The sequence below is a fragment of the Micromys minutus genome, assembly GCF_963924665.1.
Source record: "Micromys minutus genome assembly, chromosome: 13".
Lineage (NCBI taxonomy): Eukaryota > Metazoa > Chordata > Mammalia > Rodentia > Muridae > Micromys > Micromys minutus.
Window position 1 is genome coordinate 1,356,108 of NC_137982.1, and position 17,188 is coordinate 1,373,295.

The following is a 17,188-nucleotide window of genomic DNA, read 5'->3' on the forward strand; positions in this document are numbered from 1 at the left end:
AACATTGTCAGCTGCTCCGGGGAACAGGCTTGTTCTGGTCAGGATGGGCACTCATCAGTTCTTATGTCTACATAGATGGGCTCTGTGGGACCTATCAAGATCCGCATTTTGATAGTCTTTTCTGGGAAGAGAGGGCATTGGAATGTGTCTAACCCTCAGCATCATACACAAGTGTCCAGAAGAGAAATTGTTATTTTTTAAATAAAGCTTATCAAATATAGGGGCATGGTAGACAAGTTATGGTTACCTGGCACTTAACTGTATTCCCAGCCATCTTTTCCTTCCCTGTGCCTCTATATTCCAGACTGATCATAAGCTTACTAAGGTCTAGGCTGAGATCTACCTACCTAAGGCTGAGCTCACAGATGTAAAACGGGCTGTGGTGATGTATCCCTTTAATCCCAGCACTCAAGAAGCACATGAAGACAGATCTCTGTCAGGCTGAAGGCAGCCTGGTTGTCTTCATAGTAAGGTATGAGACATCAAGACCCTTGTCCCCAAAAGGGAAAAAAAAAAGGGTCTAACTACATAGCCCAGGCTGGACTGAAACTTGTAACCCCTTCTTAGTCTCTTAAGTGTCCAATACCACCTTGTTTGCTTGCATATATACATAAGCATGAGCGTGGGAGACGGAGGTCAACCTCAGGTGTCATTCACGAAGCCCTAGAGACCCTGTTGTCCCAGTACTGCTGAGATTACAAGCATGGACCACACTTGCTTTTCACACGGGCGTGACTTGGGTAAGCACCCTGTGGGCTCAACTCTCTCCCCAGGCATCATGTTATTTTCTGATGAGGTAACTGGTCATAAAAAAGCAGTTTGGCACCAACTGCTTTAGTGACTTCCATCTTGGGGTTTTCCTTGGAGATGGTTACTTTCACCCACCAGGAACTACCCTCACCTTGGAAGTGAGCCCCCAGACCTGACATGGTTGGGATTTGTTATGAACTCAGTAGCTACTGCATGGAGTCTGCCTGCAGCACACTTCAATGACGAGATTTAAAACACATTGTACCAAAGGCATTTAATTTAATAGACATACGCAAGGAAGCTGCCCCTACTCTGAGACACCCAGAATTCAAGGCTTGGTCAGTATCGTCTCCACTTGGTAGACAAGCCTTGGGTCAGTGTCACGGTCTTCTAGCGTGGAAAATTCTTAGGATACAATTGGAACAGCTTTCCTTCCTGTGTGGGCTCGAAGCCATATTTCTCCAGGTTGTCAGGATCAAAAGTACCTTCTTTAAAGTCTTTTTCGATAGCGGGTGCAACTGTTTCCAGGAAGAGCGCTTTGGCGGTCAGAGGTGTGTCTATGCCTGCAGGAGCTCGGTAATTAACGTAGGGCTTGAGCTTGAAGCCGGTCAAGTCCGGGACGACAAATTCTGGGACCATTTCTTTTATTTGCACAAACTTCCTATCAGAAGTGTAGATGCCTGTTTTCTTGGCACCCCGACTCTTATAGAAGGTGCGTGGTCCCCGCTTGCTTGTCCACTTGCTCATCCTGTCCGCTCCCCGCACCAGGCCTTGAGTCACGGCGGTCAGGAAACCCATGCTGGGCTCTGGATAAATCAGCTCTGCAAGAACAAGGCAGCTGAGGGAGTCAATCAGAGCCAGACACTTACCCAGAACCCGAGATCCCAGATGCCTGTGGGGCCCGTGGGAGATTATCAGAGAAGCCACGGGCGGAGAGGGCTCAAGATCCCTCCAGAGGAGACTACCCCTAGCCCGGAAAGATCCCGGACCCCGAAGAACCCCGTGCAGGAGGCGCCAACTTGGAGACGCTCAAACCGACCTGGGCTGGCGGCTCTAGAGCTCGGCCCGCAAACCTCTCGCCCCTTTCGACCTGAGTCAGGTCAGACACGGTTTCCCCGCCTGAGCCGTTTAAAGCACCGCCAGACCGCCGTCCGCCGGCACAGCACGGTCCTCACGGCGTTTCCGACCGTAGGCGGGGCCAGGCGCTCCGTAGTAAGAGCCTCGCCGACTGGTCACCCAGGCGCCCAATGCCCAGCCTCAGCCTGTGCGGCCCAGGGGACTAAGCCAATCCGCGCGGTCGCGCAGAGCGGATGTGGATGGAGCGCGCACCGCCCTGCTCTCTCGCCTTGAGCCGGGAGGTGGCGGTCGAGCTCTTGCCTGTGGAGACGTCGCTCTTAGCTCTCGTCAGCCCCACGACAGAAGGCTCACAACCGCTGCGCCGTAGGCCGGCCGCAGGACTGGTGCGGGCGACAGCCGAGCTGCCCTGGGTGTTGGGAGTAGGGGCTTGCGGACCCGCGGTTTCCCGGACTGTCGCGCTATAGAGGACCGGCCAGTGACCGGAGGCCTGGCGCGTGGCCAAGTCTACGTGGGTCCTAGTGGTCCTCTAGTTAATCATCTTTGGTCCCACCACACGCACCATGCCTGTGATGTCGTCCTTACGCTGCGCGCTATGGCTGGGTCCCTCTTCAGCCTTCACTCCTCTCCTTTGATATCCCGTCGTCTGGTCCCTCCCTTACTGCCAGGGCTCTTCTCCGGGGGTTACCGGAGGCTATAACCACCTCCCCTTCCCTCACTCCTGTTCGAGACCCCTTCGGGGCTGGGCTCTTTCCTGCGCTGTGAGACCTCATTCCTTATCCTTCCGCTTGCCTACATCACCCCGCCCGGTCACCTTCTAGCCTTCTTAACAAGTCACACTTCCCCATTGCCTGCCTCTTTCGTCCCCGTTCTGCTTTGCTCCTGAGCCACTTTCTTATGTGTCCCACCAGTCTCCGCTGCCCCACCTCCCTGAACTGTCAACCAATTTACACTCCGGTCTCCTCCCCTAACTCCACCCCCCAACCCCATTCGGCCGTTCCCACGTGGCCGCCTGATCCCTGACTGTTCGGCTCAACTCCCCACCCCCCCACCCCAACCCCAGGCTGCAGTTGTGGGTTCCTCTTAGACCACGTGAGGCTGTTTACAGGAGACAGACGCACACAGAGAAAGCAGACGCTTTTGGAAAACAACTTGTCTTGGAGCACAGAGTTCTGAAGTCCCTTCCAATAAGAGCGTTTGTGTGGAAAGGAGTTGGCAAGACTGGAACTACAGCTGTCCTGCTGTAAAAGTTCTGGTAGAGCAGCTTGTCTCAGCCCGTCTCCTTTTCGCCCTCCACGTTGTCTTGCTTTCAGTCATGCAGAAAAAGGAAGATGTCTGCCCTGAGGTAGGTAGACCTGGCATGGTGAGACCCAAACCCTTAGAACTCACAGGGGAAGCTTTTCCAGAAATCAGAAGGACCCTTTGCCTCCCAAGTGCTGGGACTTTTTATAAGCTAGGAAAGTAGATCCAAACTAGTAACCATTCAAAGCTAAACAGGCTGAGATGATCCTGTGGGAGACTGTGTAGTACCTTTTCTTAGATAAGCTAAACTCAGAAGAACATAGAGGGAGTGGTTGGTGTGCTCATGTGCACCCCAGTTGATAGAGTCCTGATGCAGCGGAGAAGGGAGGTGGGTGCCTAGGTTTTGAAACTGAAAACATACTGGCTATACACTGAACTGCAGGGTTCTGGTCAACAATAGACCACATGCAATAGTGATCCACAGATTGTATTGATTGGTTGGGTAATAGTGCCTTGTGACATTCGCACCTTGTGACATTTGCACCGTGAGGAAGTAGCCTAGGAACATACTGGGCCAAGCACTGGTGTCCCAATGCCTTTAATTCCAGCACCGCCCAAACAAAAACAGAACATACTTACAGTTTTTTTCTAGACAGGGTCTCTCGGTGCAGCCCTGGCTGTCTTGGAACTCACTTGTAGACCAGGCTCTCCTTGAATCAGAGAGCTGCCTGCCTCTGCCTTCCCAGTGCTGGGATTAAAGGCATGAAACACCAACTCCCGCAGAACATGTTCTTCCTCTTCCTTAAACAATGCTCAATTGTTTGCCTCCTGAACCAAGAGCAGGATGTTTTCTAGGCAACCCACTTACTCTGTAAGGATAGAGAACTGTGCCTGTGGGGTTTTTGTTGTGTGGTCTTCAGCTCTCCATGGGTTTCTGGCAGAGTCTGCAGCAAGCTGTTTTTTTTTTACTTTTTTTTTCTTACCACTTTTTTTTTTAAAGAGGGATACATATACAGATTTTAAAGGCATTTTGGCATAACATTATATGAATATTTTTGTCAGTACTTAATTCTTTTAGAGGTTTGATACTATGCATTGAAATCCAACTAGTTACCATAAGCATGAAGTACATGTAGGACAGAACGTAACATGGAAACAGATTTCTTGGTGAGTATAGATTAAGCATAATGATCTGTGAATACCAAAGATTGCCACAAGGCTATTATTTTAGCTCTTGGATTATTAATGATTTAAAGCTGTTTGTTTTTAAGGCTAGGCTTTGATCTTCAGCAGTTAGGTAGAAACTGGGGATGGATAAGAGGGCCCCTGCACTGGTTAGCTCCTAAGTGCTTGGGAGAAAGGAGTAGCTGATGTTGGAGGACGGAGGGACAGCTGTTCTCTTTAGTTTTTGGGAGCAGCACTCCTTGTGGGTCACCCCTCACCTACATTCTGAGTCTTGTTTTCCTGCCGCCTCCTGTCACTTCCTTCTTAGAGACCACAGACGACAGTGGAGACAGGATTCTCTCTGCCATTTCTTCTTCAGGATGTGAACCAATGAGGGATGTCTCAAAATCCAGACACATCTGTCCTTGGGGCTTCTTTTTGTCTGGTGTCCTTTTTAGTTTTGAAGACTGCATGTCATGGGTTGTCTAGGCTGGGCTGGAACTCCTGGGTGTATATAATCCTCTTGCCTCTTCCTTTCAGTAGTTGGGACTAACATGAATGCACATGCCACAAGTACACTGTAGCTGTCCTCAGACACACCAGAAGAGGGCGTCAGATCTCATTACAGATGGTTGTCAGCCACCATGTGGTTCCTGGGGATTGAACTCAGGACCTCTGGAAGAGCAATCAGTGCTCTTAACCACTGAGCCATCTCTGCAGCCCACATGCCACACTCTTGACATACTCTCAGGAGTTTCTGAGCATTCATTCTGAATGGGCGGGCTCTAATGGATCCTGGGATTTGTGGTCCTAGTCCAATTGGTATCCAGAGGAACCAAGAGATAGCTTTGATCTCCGTTAGGCTTCTTGAGGCCTGGAGAGCCAGAAGTCTGGTTTATAAGTGAACATGGTATTTGCCAGTAGTACAGTGCTTACCCATCTAGTGCCAAAGGAGACAGGCTGCTGCTTTTCTGTCCTTACAGTTGAGCTCAGAGGGTCTCAGCACCCCAGCAAGATCATTGATCATTTCTCTAAAATTAAAAATATAGTTATTGGGCTGAAGAGGTGGCTCAGTGGTTAAGAACACTGACTGCTCTTCAGAGGTCCTGAGTTCAGTTCCCAGCAACCATGTGGTGACTCAAAACCATCTGTAATGGGATCTGATGCCCACTTCTGGTGTGTCTGAAGACAGCAACAATGTGCTCACATACATAAGATTTTTAAAAAAGTGTAGATAAAGTTATTACATTTCGTTGTGTATGTAACTGTGTTTAACTATGTAATGGCACCTACATAGAATGGAGGCAGAGAACAGCTCACACAGTGTGTCCTACCCTGGCACCATACAGGTTTCTCAGACTTGGCTGCAAATGCCTTGTCCACTGAGTTGTCTGGTAAGCCCCATTTCTCAGCAGTCTTTAGGGTTATTGATTTTCCCCCCCTTGCTCCTGACTTACCTTTGATCTCTAATCAAACTCAGACTGAGAAATTGGGCTCCTTAGCTGCCCGTCTTGACTTCTGTTCTCTCCTCAGGACGGCTACTGTTTGAGCACCACCCTGAGCTCCTGGGGGCTGCACTTCATGGAGGAGCATTCCCAGTCCACCATGGTAATCACTCCGGGCTCCCCAGGGGATGGGCCTGGTAGGCCTGTGGCTGTGTTCACCTTGCTGACACTCCTGTCATCCCCCATCCCGTGTAGCTGATGGGGATTGGAATTGGCGCCCTCCTAACGCTGGCCTTCCTTGGTGTCACCTTCTATTTTGTGTACCGAAGAGTGAGCAGATTGCGTGAGTGCCTTTGTTTGGCCTCTGGCTGAGCAGAGGGGAGTTTGCTGCATTTGCGTCCTATGAGATATTTTAGAGCTTCTCGAAGCTTTCCTAAAGGCTGTTGGAATGTGCTCACCTACTGGGGCTTGACGATCTCAGTCTGTCTATAGCCTCTTTTGCTCTCTCCAGTAAGAACAGAAGAGACTCCTGACTCTTCTAAGATGCTTCTCCTATGTTACCGCTTCCCGGGCGTCTGAGCCGTAGCCAGGGATAGGGTGGAGCAGGGTTCATCGTCAGCACCTTCACCCTCAGGGCTGTCCTGTGCTTACACTTTACTGTGTTGTAACCCTGTTCACTGCAAAGCCATTCAGGACTGGTCACCCAGATCCCTGCCATCTCCCATCTCTCCTCTCACAGGACGAGCAGAGCCCACTCCTCAGTACAGGTTCCGGAAGAGAGACAAAGTTATGTTTTATGGCCGGAAGATCATGAGGAAGGTAACTTGTATGGAAGCCCTGGGTTGCATTAGGTGGTGGTGAGAGTCTCTCCGTTTTTTTTTTTTTTTTTTTTTTTTAAAGATGTATTTATTTATTTTATGTCTAGGAGTACCCTATTGCTCTCTTCAGACACACCAGAAGAGGGTGTCGGATCCCATTACAGATGGTTTTGAGCCACCATGTGGTTGCTGGGAATTGAACTCAGACCCTCTGAAAGAGCAGCCAGTGCTCTAACCACTGAGCCATCTCTCCAGCCCGAGAGTCTCTTCTAAATAGCCTTTGTGGAATGGGGATCTGCTGCTTGCCAGTCCTCAATCTCTTGATCTCTACAGCTCCCGATACGTGCTGCCATCTGCTCTGGGTATAGGATTTAGGGGATGGTTTAAGTCATACTGGATGTTATCTACCTCCCCATAAGAACCAACACATTTTACCTACAAGTACCTGGGACTGTGTAGTATGCTCTTGTCCATATGTTTTCCTGTTGTCCTTGACAGTGATATCTCATTCAAGAAACCAGAGTGGCCCCTAGTAGTGCAGGTCAGGTAGGTCGCAAATCATAGCCAGGTCCAGGGGACAGACTCTGAGGATGAGAGCTTTCTCTTGGTTCTGCAGGTGACCACACTCCCCCATACTTTGGTTGGGAATACCGCTGCACCCCGGCAGCGAGTCAGGAAGAGGACCAAAGTGCTGTCGTTGGCCAAGAGGTACTGAGAATTTTCTTAAGGTCCCTGCCCTGCTGTGGCTCCTCCCACATCAGGACACAGCAAGACGGAAGCTTTTTCAGCCTTTGAAGTGCTCGTTGTATTGGATTTGGGCTCTGTGATTTCTTACTTACGAGTCTCTGCTTTGCAGGATTCTGCGCTTTAAGAAAGAATATCCCACTTTACAGCCAAAAGAGCCCCCACCCTCCCTGCTTGAGGCTGATCTTACGGAGTTTGATGTAAAGAATTCTCATCTGCCTTCTGAAGTTTTGTACATGTTGAAAAATGTTCGGTAAGTCAGTGGAGGGGCAGCAGGAGGGTTCCGTCTAGAGCATGTCTCTAGAGGTATTCGCTTTCCTTCCTTGGATTGTGTTCAAGGTAGTTTTCCTGTGTCAGCGACGGTGGGCAAAGCCTGTTTTCTTCCCACCTCAAGACTGTAGCTTCCCTGCTTCATGGTAGCAGACATGTTGAGCAGAGTCCAGGGTGCTTCATCTGTGTGGAATCTCATGCTCAGCTCACCTTTTTAGCTGTTACTCAACAGTTGGCAGCGTTTTTAATCCCCAGTGGCTGCTCCCACACCCCACCCTGCCTCTCTCACCCTTTCTAACAGGATCTTGCCATGTCGCCTAAGCTGGCCTTTAGCTCTCGGGCCTGTACCTCATCTTCCCGCATGCTGGCATCCACGCTCCATTCTGTCAGCTTCGTTTTTAACATTATTTTTAACTTTTGAAGTGTAATATTATTGTTGTGGGGGAGGGATAAGTGACGGCAGGGACAATGTGCCGCAGTCCATGTGTGGAAATCAGGACAGTTTTGTGGAGTTGGTTCTCCACTATCCATCTTTACGTTGTGTGGTTTGAATAAGAATGGCCCCACAGCCCATAGATTTGAATTCTTTGTCATAAAGGAGTGGCACTGTTTCTGAAGGATCAGGAGGTGTGGCCTTGTTGGGGATGGACTTGGAGGTTTCAAGAGGCCCTGCCCTGCCTCACACACTTACACATCTGCAGATGAGGATGCAGCTCTCAACTGCTGCTCCTGCACCATGCATGCTACCACCATTTCTGCCTTGATCATAATGGACAAAGCCTTGGAAACTGGAAGCCAGCTCTTAGTTAAATTCTTTTTTTTTTTTTTTAAACAAAACAGAGTCAAAATTATTTTAATAGCTACAAAACATTTTTTACAGAATCGGTATGAAATAGCAATTGACTATTTTATAATTATGAGAATTAGACTTGAGGTCTTGGCTGAATGGGGCTGAACCAAGCAAAGGCCTTGGCCTGCTGGCTCAGAGACCAAACTTGGAAGCTGGCCCTGCTGACGTCTGTCATGCTCAGGCGGTGAAATGACCGGCTCATTTAAAAAAACTCTACTCATTCTTTGGAGGCTTGAAGTGAATTCAGCAGCGTTCATTAGACACCTTCCAGCTCCTGTCTTTTACCACTTCTTTGACATTTAGTTCTGGCTGCATCCATTTCAACTTTGTCTGTTCTTTTCTAAGTTGTTTTAATAACATTAAGTCATCCAGGGTCTATTCTCTCTCTTGGAGACTTTTTACTACTGCTGAGGTCTGGGCTATACAGTTCTTTATAACTCTGTCCCTACTGACATGAGCTGCCATCAAAGACTCGTACAGTTGTTTAGAGGTTTGGCTGGCATCAATTTTCCCTGCAAAGGAGGCTGTTGGAACCATCGTGTTTAATTCATGTACTGTCCTGTCATCAATTGTCCTCATCACCTTGAATAATTCCTGGAACTCGGCGAACTCTTCACAGTTCACACCGCCACTGGGTGCCGCCATATTGGATCAGTTAAATTCTTTTATAAGAGTTGCCAGGGTCGTGTCTTTTCATAGCCTTAGAACAGTGACTGAGATGTGGGCTCTGAGGGTTGAACTGAGGTTGTCAGGCTGTGGTGCAAGTACTTTCCCTGCTGACCCACTGCACAGTCTGCTTTCCTCCTTATACTTGTGCATCATGGGGGTGGGGCTTGTGTTTTCTCTTTGACTTAGATTACTACTCACAGATCGAGAAATTTTTTGAGCTAATGGTTATCTCAGACTCAGATGTTTAAAACTCTGGTTGCCTAGAACAGCAGACTGGCTGAATCCGCCTTGCAGAGGCCTAGACCTCTCTATGTCATACCCAGTTCCAGAGCTGAGAGCTTAGACCAATGCACAAAATGGCCTGCGCCCCTTACTTCCTGGAGAGTTTGCTCTTCCTGTTCTGTTGCAGGGTTCTAGGCCACTTTGAGAAGCCACTATTCCTGGAACTTTGCAAACACATGGTCTTTGTGCAGCTGCAAGAGGGGGAGCATGTATTCCAACCTGGGGAGCCCGACATCAGCATCTATGTGGTTCAGGATGGACGGCTGGAGGTCTGCATCCAAGATGCTGTGAGTCAGGGGCCGGAGTGGGACAGGGGCCAGGGTCCTGAGCTCTCAATTAGCTGTCCATCACTTTAAAGCTTTGAAAAGCTTCCCATTAAAAAGTGAGTATACTGGGGCTGGAGAGATGGCTCAGTGTTTAAGAACACCGGCTGCTCTCCCAGAGCGCCCAGGTTCAGTTTCCAGCACCCACATGGCAGCTCACAACAGTCTGTAACTCCTGTACCCGGAGATCTGACACCCTCACACAGACACACATGCAGCCAAATCACTAATGTACAAATAAAAAAGTTAGTGTAAAATTTTAACCTTAATTGTTTGGAAAAATTAACAGTATTATCCCAGTGTCCAAACAGCTGCTATTCTTATTTTGGCAACACAACACACATACACACACACACACACACACACACACACACACACACACACACACACAGATTTTCATTCAGTAGTCCAAGGACAGTCTGGAACTCACTATGTAGCCCAGGCTATCCTTGAGTTCAGGACAATTCTCCTACCTTTGCCTCTTGAGTGCTGGGATTACATTCCCGAACCAACACATCTGACATGTTGTCTTTACTGTTAGGTCCATACAAGTCTCTGACTCAAAAATATTGTAATTTGATTACAGTTTTCTACAGTGGCATCATTTGTAGTAGGTTTGGAGGATACGGGCTGTGTACTGGGAAGCTGTGGCTGGGTTTGGCAGGGATCTTTTCCATTGGTTCTCTACTGTGTGCGCATGTGTGCATGAGTGTGTGCTTTAGGCTTTCTATTGCTGTCATAAAATTCCTTGACGAAAAGCAACTTGGGGTGGAAACGGTTTAGTTCAGCTTACAGTTCCACATCACAGTCTATCAGCAAAGAAAGGCAGGACAGGAACTACCGAGAGGTAGGACCTGTGTAGGAGTGCTGGGGGGGGGGGGGGCTGCAGGGGGAGGAGCACTGCGGGGAGAGCGCTATGGAGGGGCTGAACACCTCAAGCGAGCACCACACATCTGACTGCTGTCGTGTCCCCAGCACTGGATCACAGATCCACACCGACAGACCTGACATTTAACATGTTTCAGTTACTACTTTCTGTGAGTGCCACGGTGGCTGCATGGAAGGCCAGAGAAAATTGGAAATTTGTTCTTTAAATCTGGAGCTCCAGGTTGTCAGCCTTGCAGGGCAGTGCCTTTAACTACTGAGCCGTCTCACTGGACCATACTTGGCATTTGGGGGGAGTTGGGGATGGGGACAATCTCACTGTGTGTGGCAATTCAATATAATGAAAATAAATGTTACTTTTAAGAAAGTAGAACTTGTTCTGGCCCTCACAGCCAGAGTTAATGACATACTGTGAGGTGACTTAAGACAACACTGATACTGTTTGTTTAGCCTCCGTTAAGAGAACAATGTAATAGCCAACCTTACTTGCCTTGGATTTCCTAAGTATTAACTTTTATAAGCTAAGCTAATGTTTAGCTGTAGTTATAAATTATGTATTTTCCATACCCCTGACCCACAAATAATGCTTATATGTATATATAAGTTAAGTATCATGTGTTCAAAGCAACATGTAACCCTGGCTGGCTTGGAAATCACTATACAGACCAGGCAGGCCTGGAATTCTCAAAGATCTGCCTGCCTGTGCCTCCCAAGTGCTGGGGTTAAAGGTGTGCACCTGCCATTATTTATTTATTTAAACATTTATCATCTTCTTTCAAGCTTATGATATCTCTCTTTTTAAAAAAAAGATTTATTTTTACATGCATGTGAGGGTAGAGGTCAGAAGAGGGTATCAGGTCCCCTGAAGTGAGCAGCTGATTGTGAGCCCCTGAAGTGGGTGCTGGGAACCCAACTTGGATCCTGTAGAAGCTCAGCAAGCATGGTACTGATGAGCCATTTCTGCAGCCCTGTTTATGGCATGTCTTAACCCTGATGACTCCAGCAAGGCTCTTGTGCAGAGATGAGTATGTATGCCAGCTGTCCTAGGTGCCAGCTGGACCTCCCTGCCCTGTACTCACACCTGTCATTCTGTTCTCTAAGCACAGGATGGCACTGAGGTGGTGGTCAAAGAAGTCCTGCCAGGGGACAGTGTCCACAGTCTCCTCAGCATTTTGGATGTGATCACTGTGAGTATCCCCCACTCCTTCCCTGCTATAGGTGTCCAAGCATCGCTGGCTGGCCCACAGTCTGTGTGTCCTGTCTTGCTAGACCGTGAGTTCTGTATCTACACAGGTGATGGCGCTGTCCAGGATGAGAAGGCCCTCTCTCATTCTGTAGTTAAGGGGTGTCTGTAGGAACAACTTTGACACTGTGTTTTAAGATAGAATGCATTTAGTAAGGCTTTGGTGGTCCTTTCTATTTCTTCTTTGTCTGTCTTTCTCTGTCTGGTTCTAGGGCCTTACTGTGGATAGCCCAGGCTTGCCTCACACTATTGCTCCTCCTGTCTCTCAGAGTCCTGGGATTACAAACGCGTGTGCTACTGCCCCAACATTCTTCACTTTTTTCCCCCAATATTTATTTATTTTGTACCATGTAGCTGTTTTCACACACACCAGAAGAGGGCATCAGATCCCATTACAGATGGTTGTGAGCCACCATGTGGTTGCTGGGAATTGAACTCAGAACCTCTGGAAGAGCAGTCAGTGCTCTTAACCACTGAGCCATCTCTCCATCTTCATTCTTTATGTCTTATTGAATCTGTTCACATATAGAAGTGAACAGAACAATCACATCAGCCTATTTCTCATCCTGGCTAATTACTTTTTGTTGCTAAGTACAGAAATACCTGACAAAAGCAATTAAGGAAAGCAGTGCTCATTTCAGCTCACAGTTTAAAGGTGTGGCCTATTGTGTGGGAGAAAGAATGACAGCAGAGCTGGGAGACATACCCCTGGCATAGTGCTGCCCACATTCATGGTGGGGCTTCCAAGTTAATACCTTTCTGGAAGGTATAGGAGTAGGCTCTTATACACACCCTGGAGTGTGTTTCGATGGTGACTCCAAATTTAGCCAAGTTCACGATGAGGTTAACAATCACACCTCTATTCTATCTAGACTGTGTTACACAGAGAAGTTGAGTAGAGCCTTCTGTAGGGATGTTCAGATATGCTGAATCCAGGAGCCCAAGCCTTTGTACAGGATCATATGAAGAGCCTAAATGGGGTCCACTGATGCATGATGCATACTTGCATGCTTGCAAATATGCTGGGGTATCTTGTGTGTCTAGGACATTGCTGCCTATCAGATAGGCAAAATGATTAGTCTTGTTTGGTGGCCTAGAGGCATAAATGAGACCTCTATGTCTTTCTGTGCTCCACTTGACCGGAGTTGGGGAGGTTGCTTGCCCAAGGGAAAAAGATATCCATCTTTGAGTGTCTTTTAATTGTCTTTGAAAGACTGGTGCTGGGCTTTGAGGAAGCTACTAACATGGGCTGATGGGGATAAACAGGAACTGGTATTCATGTGTTCCTGGTGCTGGAGCTCACTCTGAGGATGCTCCAAATGTGTAGAAGGATGTTGGTATATGTGGAGTAGGTAGACCAGTTAGCCATTTGATATCTGCTTCCTTCCTCCATCCTGCTAAATAGTTTTTCTTTTAAGCAAAAAATTTCATGTAAACTGTGGCATGGACCTTTCTTTGTTACTTGTTTTTGATCCTGGTCTCATTGCAGTTTTTAAACTGAATGTCATTTATTCCAGCATGTGATGAAAATGGCAGGAAGTAGGTTATGGCTGTGGCCAGAGCTAGGGTTTCTCCTGAATTGACTATCCCAGTGTGTACATATCAGGCTGGCCCCTTTCCCTAGAGGAGTCTGTCTTGTGAGACTGGACGAGGCAGAAAAGATGGAGGGATGACAGTGGAGAGAAGATGACCACCGTATGGCTTTTACCTGGGCATTTTTCAGCCTCACCAAATGTTTGTAGTTATTACATTTTACAATTAAATTTTTGGGGGTTTTTGTTTGTTTGTTTTGTAAGATCTCACAAATATGTTTTGTTTTTGATTTTTGGGACAGTCTCCCTACTTGGCCCTGGCTGTCCTGGAACTCACTGGCCTCCAACTCACAGAGATTTATCTGCCTCTGTCTCTAAGAGTTTGTATTAAAGGTGTGCTCCAGTATACCTGGAAAGAACTTAGACTTTCTACAAAATAGCGTGTACAGACATTTTAGGATGCACTTGCTGTTTCATAAACAACAATCGCCTGCCTGCCCTCCCTGAGACCTTTCTTCTTTCAGGTTCTTTTCACACGTCTTAGGCACACCGGCTCCATTTCTGGAGAATGGAGAGGAACCCCTCTCCGGCCCATCTTGCTCTCAGAGCTTCTCCTGTCCCCTCATTTCTAACCATCCATGCATGTGTTGCACAGCTGAGCCACAGAGTGTCCTAGGGAAACTGGTTGCTAGGGAAACTGGTTGCTTGTCAGCTTTTGTTCTCTTGTTGCTAAAGTTACAGAAGTTTGCCCTGGCCTGCCTCCCTGAGGAGCACTTTTCTCTGGGAAACTGTCCCACCTTCCTTACCCTGCCATCTCATGCTACCTGGGATTCCCTGTACTCTGCCGGAGGGACCTCTTGTTTCCTCTTCATCGTCCCCTTTCTCGTTTTGGTGAAGCAAACCTTGTGTTAGCTTCTGGAAGAATGTACAGGAGACATGTATTTGTGAGATCTTACAAAGAGAGAACCAGTCTTCCTTATGTTTTTCTTAAACCTACTACTATATGTAATTTAGTATATATAATTTCAGTGTAGTGTGTGTGTGTGTGTGTGTGTGTATTAACATATATGTGTCAGACTTAGCCTGGTTTTCTATTGACTTCCATTGAATTCCTTATTTTTAATATATGTGTTTATGTGTATGACTGAGAGGGTATATTTGTACACCACACATGAGCAGGATCCCACAAAGTTCAGAAGAGGGTATTAAATCCCGTGGAACTGTAGTTGTAGGCACTTGTTAGTGGCCATGTGGGGGTGATGGGATCCAAGCCCAGGTCTTCAGCAAGAGCAGTAAGCACTGTTATTACTGTACCATTTCTTTAGCCCCCTTCCACTGAGTTTTTAATTGTTAATTTTAACTTTATTTTTGGATGTTTAAAATTGTTGGCATGTATAAGTATTATCCTGCATGTGTACAACTTGTGTTTGGTAACCACTGAGGCAGGAGAAGGTGGAGAATCCCGTGGGACTTAGAGTACAGACAGATGTACCATGGGAATTGAACCCAGCAACAGCAGCAAGTTCTCTTAAGCTCTCTGTCATTTCTCCTGAATCCTTCTTTTAATTTAAAAAAAAAATGGGTGTGTGTGGTGTGGGGTCTATGTACCTTTTAATGTAGGTGTGTGTACATATCCCTTTGTAAAATTAAAACTATGGCGTCGGCATGTGTACATGTGTGTGTGTTTGTCACAGCCAAAGGCAGACGTCAGGGGCCTTTTCTCAATTCCTTGCCACCTTTAGTTTTTGAGACAAGGTTGCTCAGTCTAAGCTTATCAATTACTATTCCATCTAGACCCACTAGACCAGTGAACTTCAGGGATCTCACCTCCACCTCCACATCCTTTTTGTTAGAGTCAGGGTTAACTGAAACTTGATATATAGCTCAGACTAGCTTCACACACGTGGTAATTCTCCTGCATCTGCCTCCCAAATATTGGCATTCCAGGTGTGTGGTACTATACTCTGCATTTAATAGCTTTCTCTGTTATCCTCTGAAAGATGTCACCAGCCTTCCTGAGCCTCCCCACCTGCACCCCTTGTATATTTTTGCTCTGTCTTTGAGATCAGGAGCTTCCCCATCCCTTGCTGTCCATTTGTGTGAGACTGCAGATGAGCGTTATAGGTGAGTTGTAGAACCGTTATCCAGGCCGAGAGAGGACATGCTGTTATCTGTGTACGCAAGTTCAAGTTCTCTGAAGAGCAGAGGCTGGCCAGCCAAAGGCTCAGTGGTAGATATTTATAGCTTTATAGACTGTATGATTTATTTATCGACAGGAAGTAAATTAGTAAGTGACACTGTGCTCAAAACACTCTTTTCTTTTCTCTTTCTTATTTTCCTTTTTGTTTTGTTTTTTGTGTTTTTTGTTTTTTTGAGACAGGGTTCCTATGTGCAGCTCTGGCTGTCCTGGAGCTTGCTCTGTAGAACGGGCTAGCCTTGAACTCAGAGATCCACCTGCCCCATGGCCTGCCTCTAAAATATTGTTCTCTCAGGTGATGAGAAGATTTGACCCCGGGCTGCTCTGTGGCTGAGATCAGATCAGTGACGTCATGTCACACGTCTGTGCTGGGTTTGACTCCAGGCGTCACAAGATACTCTGATTACTAAAAGTCTTTGTGACTCAGCTGGTAATTATGTGGATCAATTATGAGAGAAAGAAGCCCCTTAAAAACAGAGTTCCATAGGTGTGATAGCACATACCTTTAATCTCAGCAGTCTAGAGGCAGATGGAACCTGTGAGTTCAGGGCTAGCCTGAACTAAGCTGCACAGAAGCAGAAGCAAGGCAAGGTATAATGAAAGAGCTGACCTCCACACGCACACTGTATCAGGTGTGAGCTTGTGCTCCCATGTGTGTGTGTGTGTATACACACTCACACACTGAAAGAAGACAAACTCATGTTTATGGTCCAGGTTGTTAACGGGAGACTCTCAGGACAGTAAACTGAAGGATTCTTCCTTCAGGGGTTGAGAGACCTAGACATCGTGTCTGTAGGCCTGTTGTATGTCTTTATGGGTAGATAAGGATGAGCCCAGGGTCTTCACATGCTAGGCAAGGGCTCTCCTGTAGAGATATATCTCCAGACTCTGTATTTGAGACAGTATTGCTCCAAATCCTTCTGCGTCTACTTCCCAAGTACTGAGATGACTGTGTCCACCTAATTGGCTTTCTTTCCCCCAAGACAAGGTTAGCTTTTGACATAATCTGTGGGATAATCACCATTTATATCTCTTTAGAGAGCAGAGACATCAGAAACAAAAGACCCAGCAATTCTGCCCACGAACCTCTTTAAATGTCAGGATAAGCTATAAGGAGCAGAGCAAAAGCAACAAGAATTAGATCAATATTCAGACTTCAGTCCAGATCTCAGGTTAACTCCTAAGTGATGTTTGGTAGCAGAGCAATATAACAGCTAAAAACCTGTCTTTCTAGAGAAGACCTACAAGGTGTAATTACAACAGTAAGAGGCAGATCATAATGTCCTATGAACTTTTTTGTGGGGAAGCATGGTCAGATGTCTTGTTTGCTTAGACAGGGTACCAATCATGAACCAAAGTGAATATTCTGAACATGTGTGGCTTTGCTGAACCACTGAGTTTGTCTGGCTTACGTACAGGAGCGTGGGGCACCCTTCCCTCACAAACAGCTGTACTTTAGTTGCTTTCCTCACTGGTGTGACACAGTCCTTGACGAGAAACAGTTTAAGGGAGGAAGGCTGTACTCGGATGACAGTTTGAGACCCATCGTGGTAGGGGAGGCATGAAGAGATGAGCAGGGAGGTAGCTGGTCACATTGCACCCACAAAAGCAGAGGAAATGGGACCTACAAAACCTCGAGGCCCACATCTCTTGATTACGTTCTTCAGCGAGGCCGTGCCTCCTAAAATATCTTCAGCCTT

The 17,188-nt window shown here is 47.1% G+C and overlaps 2 protein-coding genes and 1 pseudogene across 6 annotated transcripts in view; 1 reads left to right on the top strand and 2 right to left on the bottom strand.

The window, feature by feature from the left end:
* Positions 1-1,007: 1,007 nt before the first annotated feature.
* MRPL41 (mitochondrial ribosomal protein L41) lies at positions 1,008-2,724 on the bottom strand. Of its 3 annotated transcripts, none has more exons than XM_080927425.1 (2): positions 2,387-2,724; positions 1,008-1,571 (listed from the first exon to the last, which is right to left on the bottom strand). In XM_080927425.1, the coding sequence occupies exon 2, from the start codon at positions 1,546-1,548 to the stop codon at positions 1,141-1,143; it is 408 nt and encodes a 135-aa protein (XP_080783551.1). In that variant the 5' UTR covers positions 1,549-1,571; positions 2,387-2,724; the 3' UTR covers positions 1,008-1,140. The 3 variants fall into 3 exon arrangements, with proteins under 3 accessions (XP_080783551.1, XP_080783553.1, XP_080783552.1); XM_080927427.1 differs by lacking the exon at positions 2,387-2,724 and adding an exon at positions 2,128-2,374; XM_080927426.1 differs by lacking the exon at positions 2,387-2,724 and adding an exon at positions 1,790-2,119.
* Positions 2,725-2,926: 202 nt separating this feature from the next.
* Positions 2,927-17,188, top strand: part of PNPLA7 (patatin like domain 7, lysophospholipase) — a 72,920-nt gene continuing 58,658 nt past the window's right edge. For both annotated transcript variants that reach the window (XM_080928198.1, XM_080928199.1), the window contains exons 1-8: positions 2,927-3,169; positions 5,764-5,838; positions 5,931-6,018; positions 6,415-6,494; positions 7,110-7,201; positions 7,350-7,490; positions 9,436-9,595; positions 11,623-11,703. In XM_080928198.1, the coding sequence (XP_080784324.1) occupies positions 3,140-3,169; positions 5,764-5,838; positions 5,931-6,018; positions 6,415-6,494; positions 7,110-7,201; positions 7,350-7,490; positions 9,436-9,595; positions 11,623-11,703 (747 nt within the window). In that variant the 5' untranslated portion in view covers positions 2,927-3,139. The remainder of the gene's footprint in view (positions 3,170-5,763; positions 5,839-5,930; positions 6,019-6,414; positions 6,495-7,109; positions 7,202-7,349; positions 7,491-9,435; positions 9,596-11,622; positions 11,704-17,188) is intronic.
* On the bottom strand, positions 8,571-9,002 carry LOC308428634 (protein MIX23-like; annotated as a pseudogene). The gene has a single exon. The product of its transcript is annotated as a protein MIX23-like (transcript).

What these genes read in the sequence shown, in the direction of transcription:
- MRPL41 (XM_080927425.1), bottom strand. Translation starts at nt 1,548, where the DNA reads ATGGGTTTCCTGACCGCCGTGACTCAAGGCCTGGTGCGGGGAGCGGAC.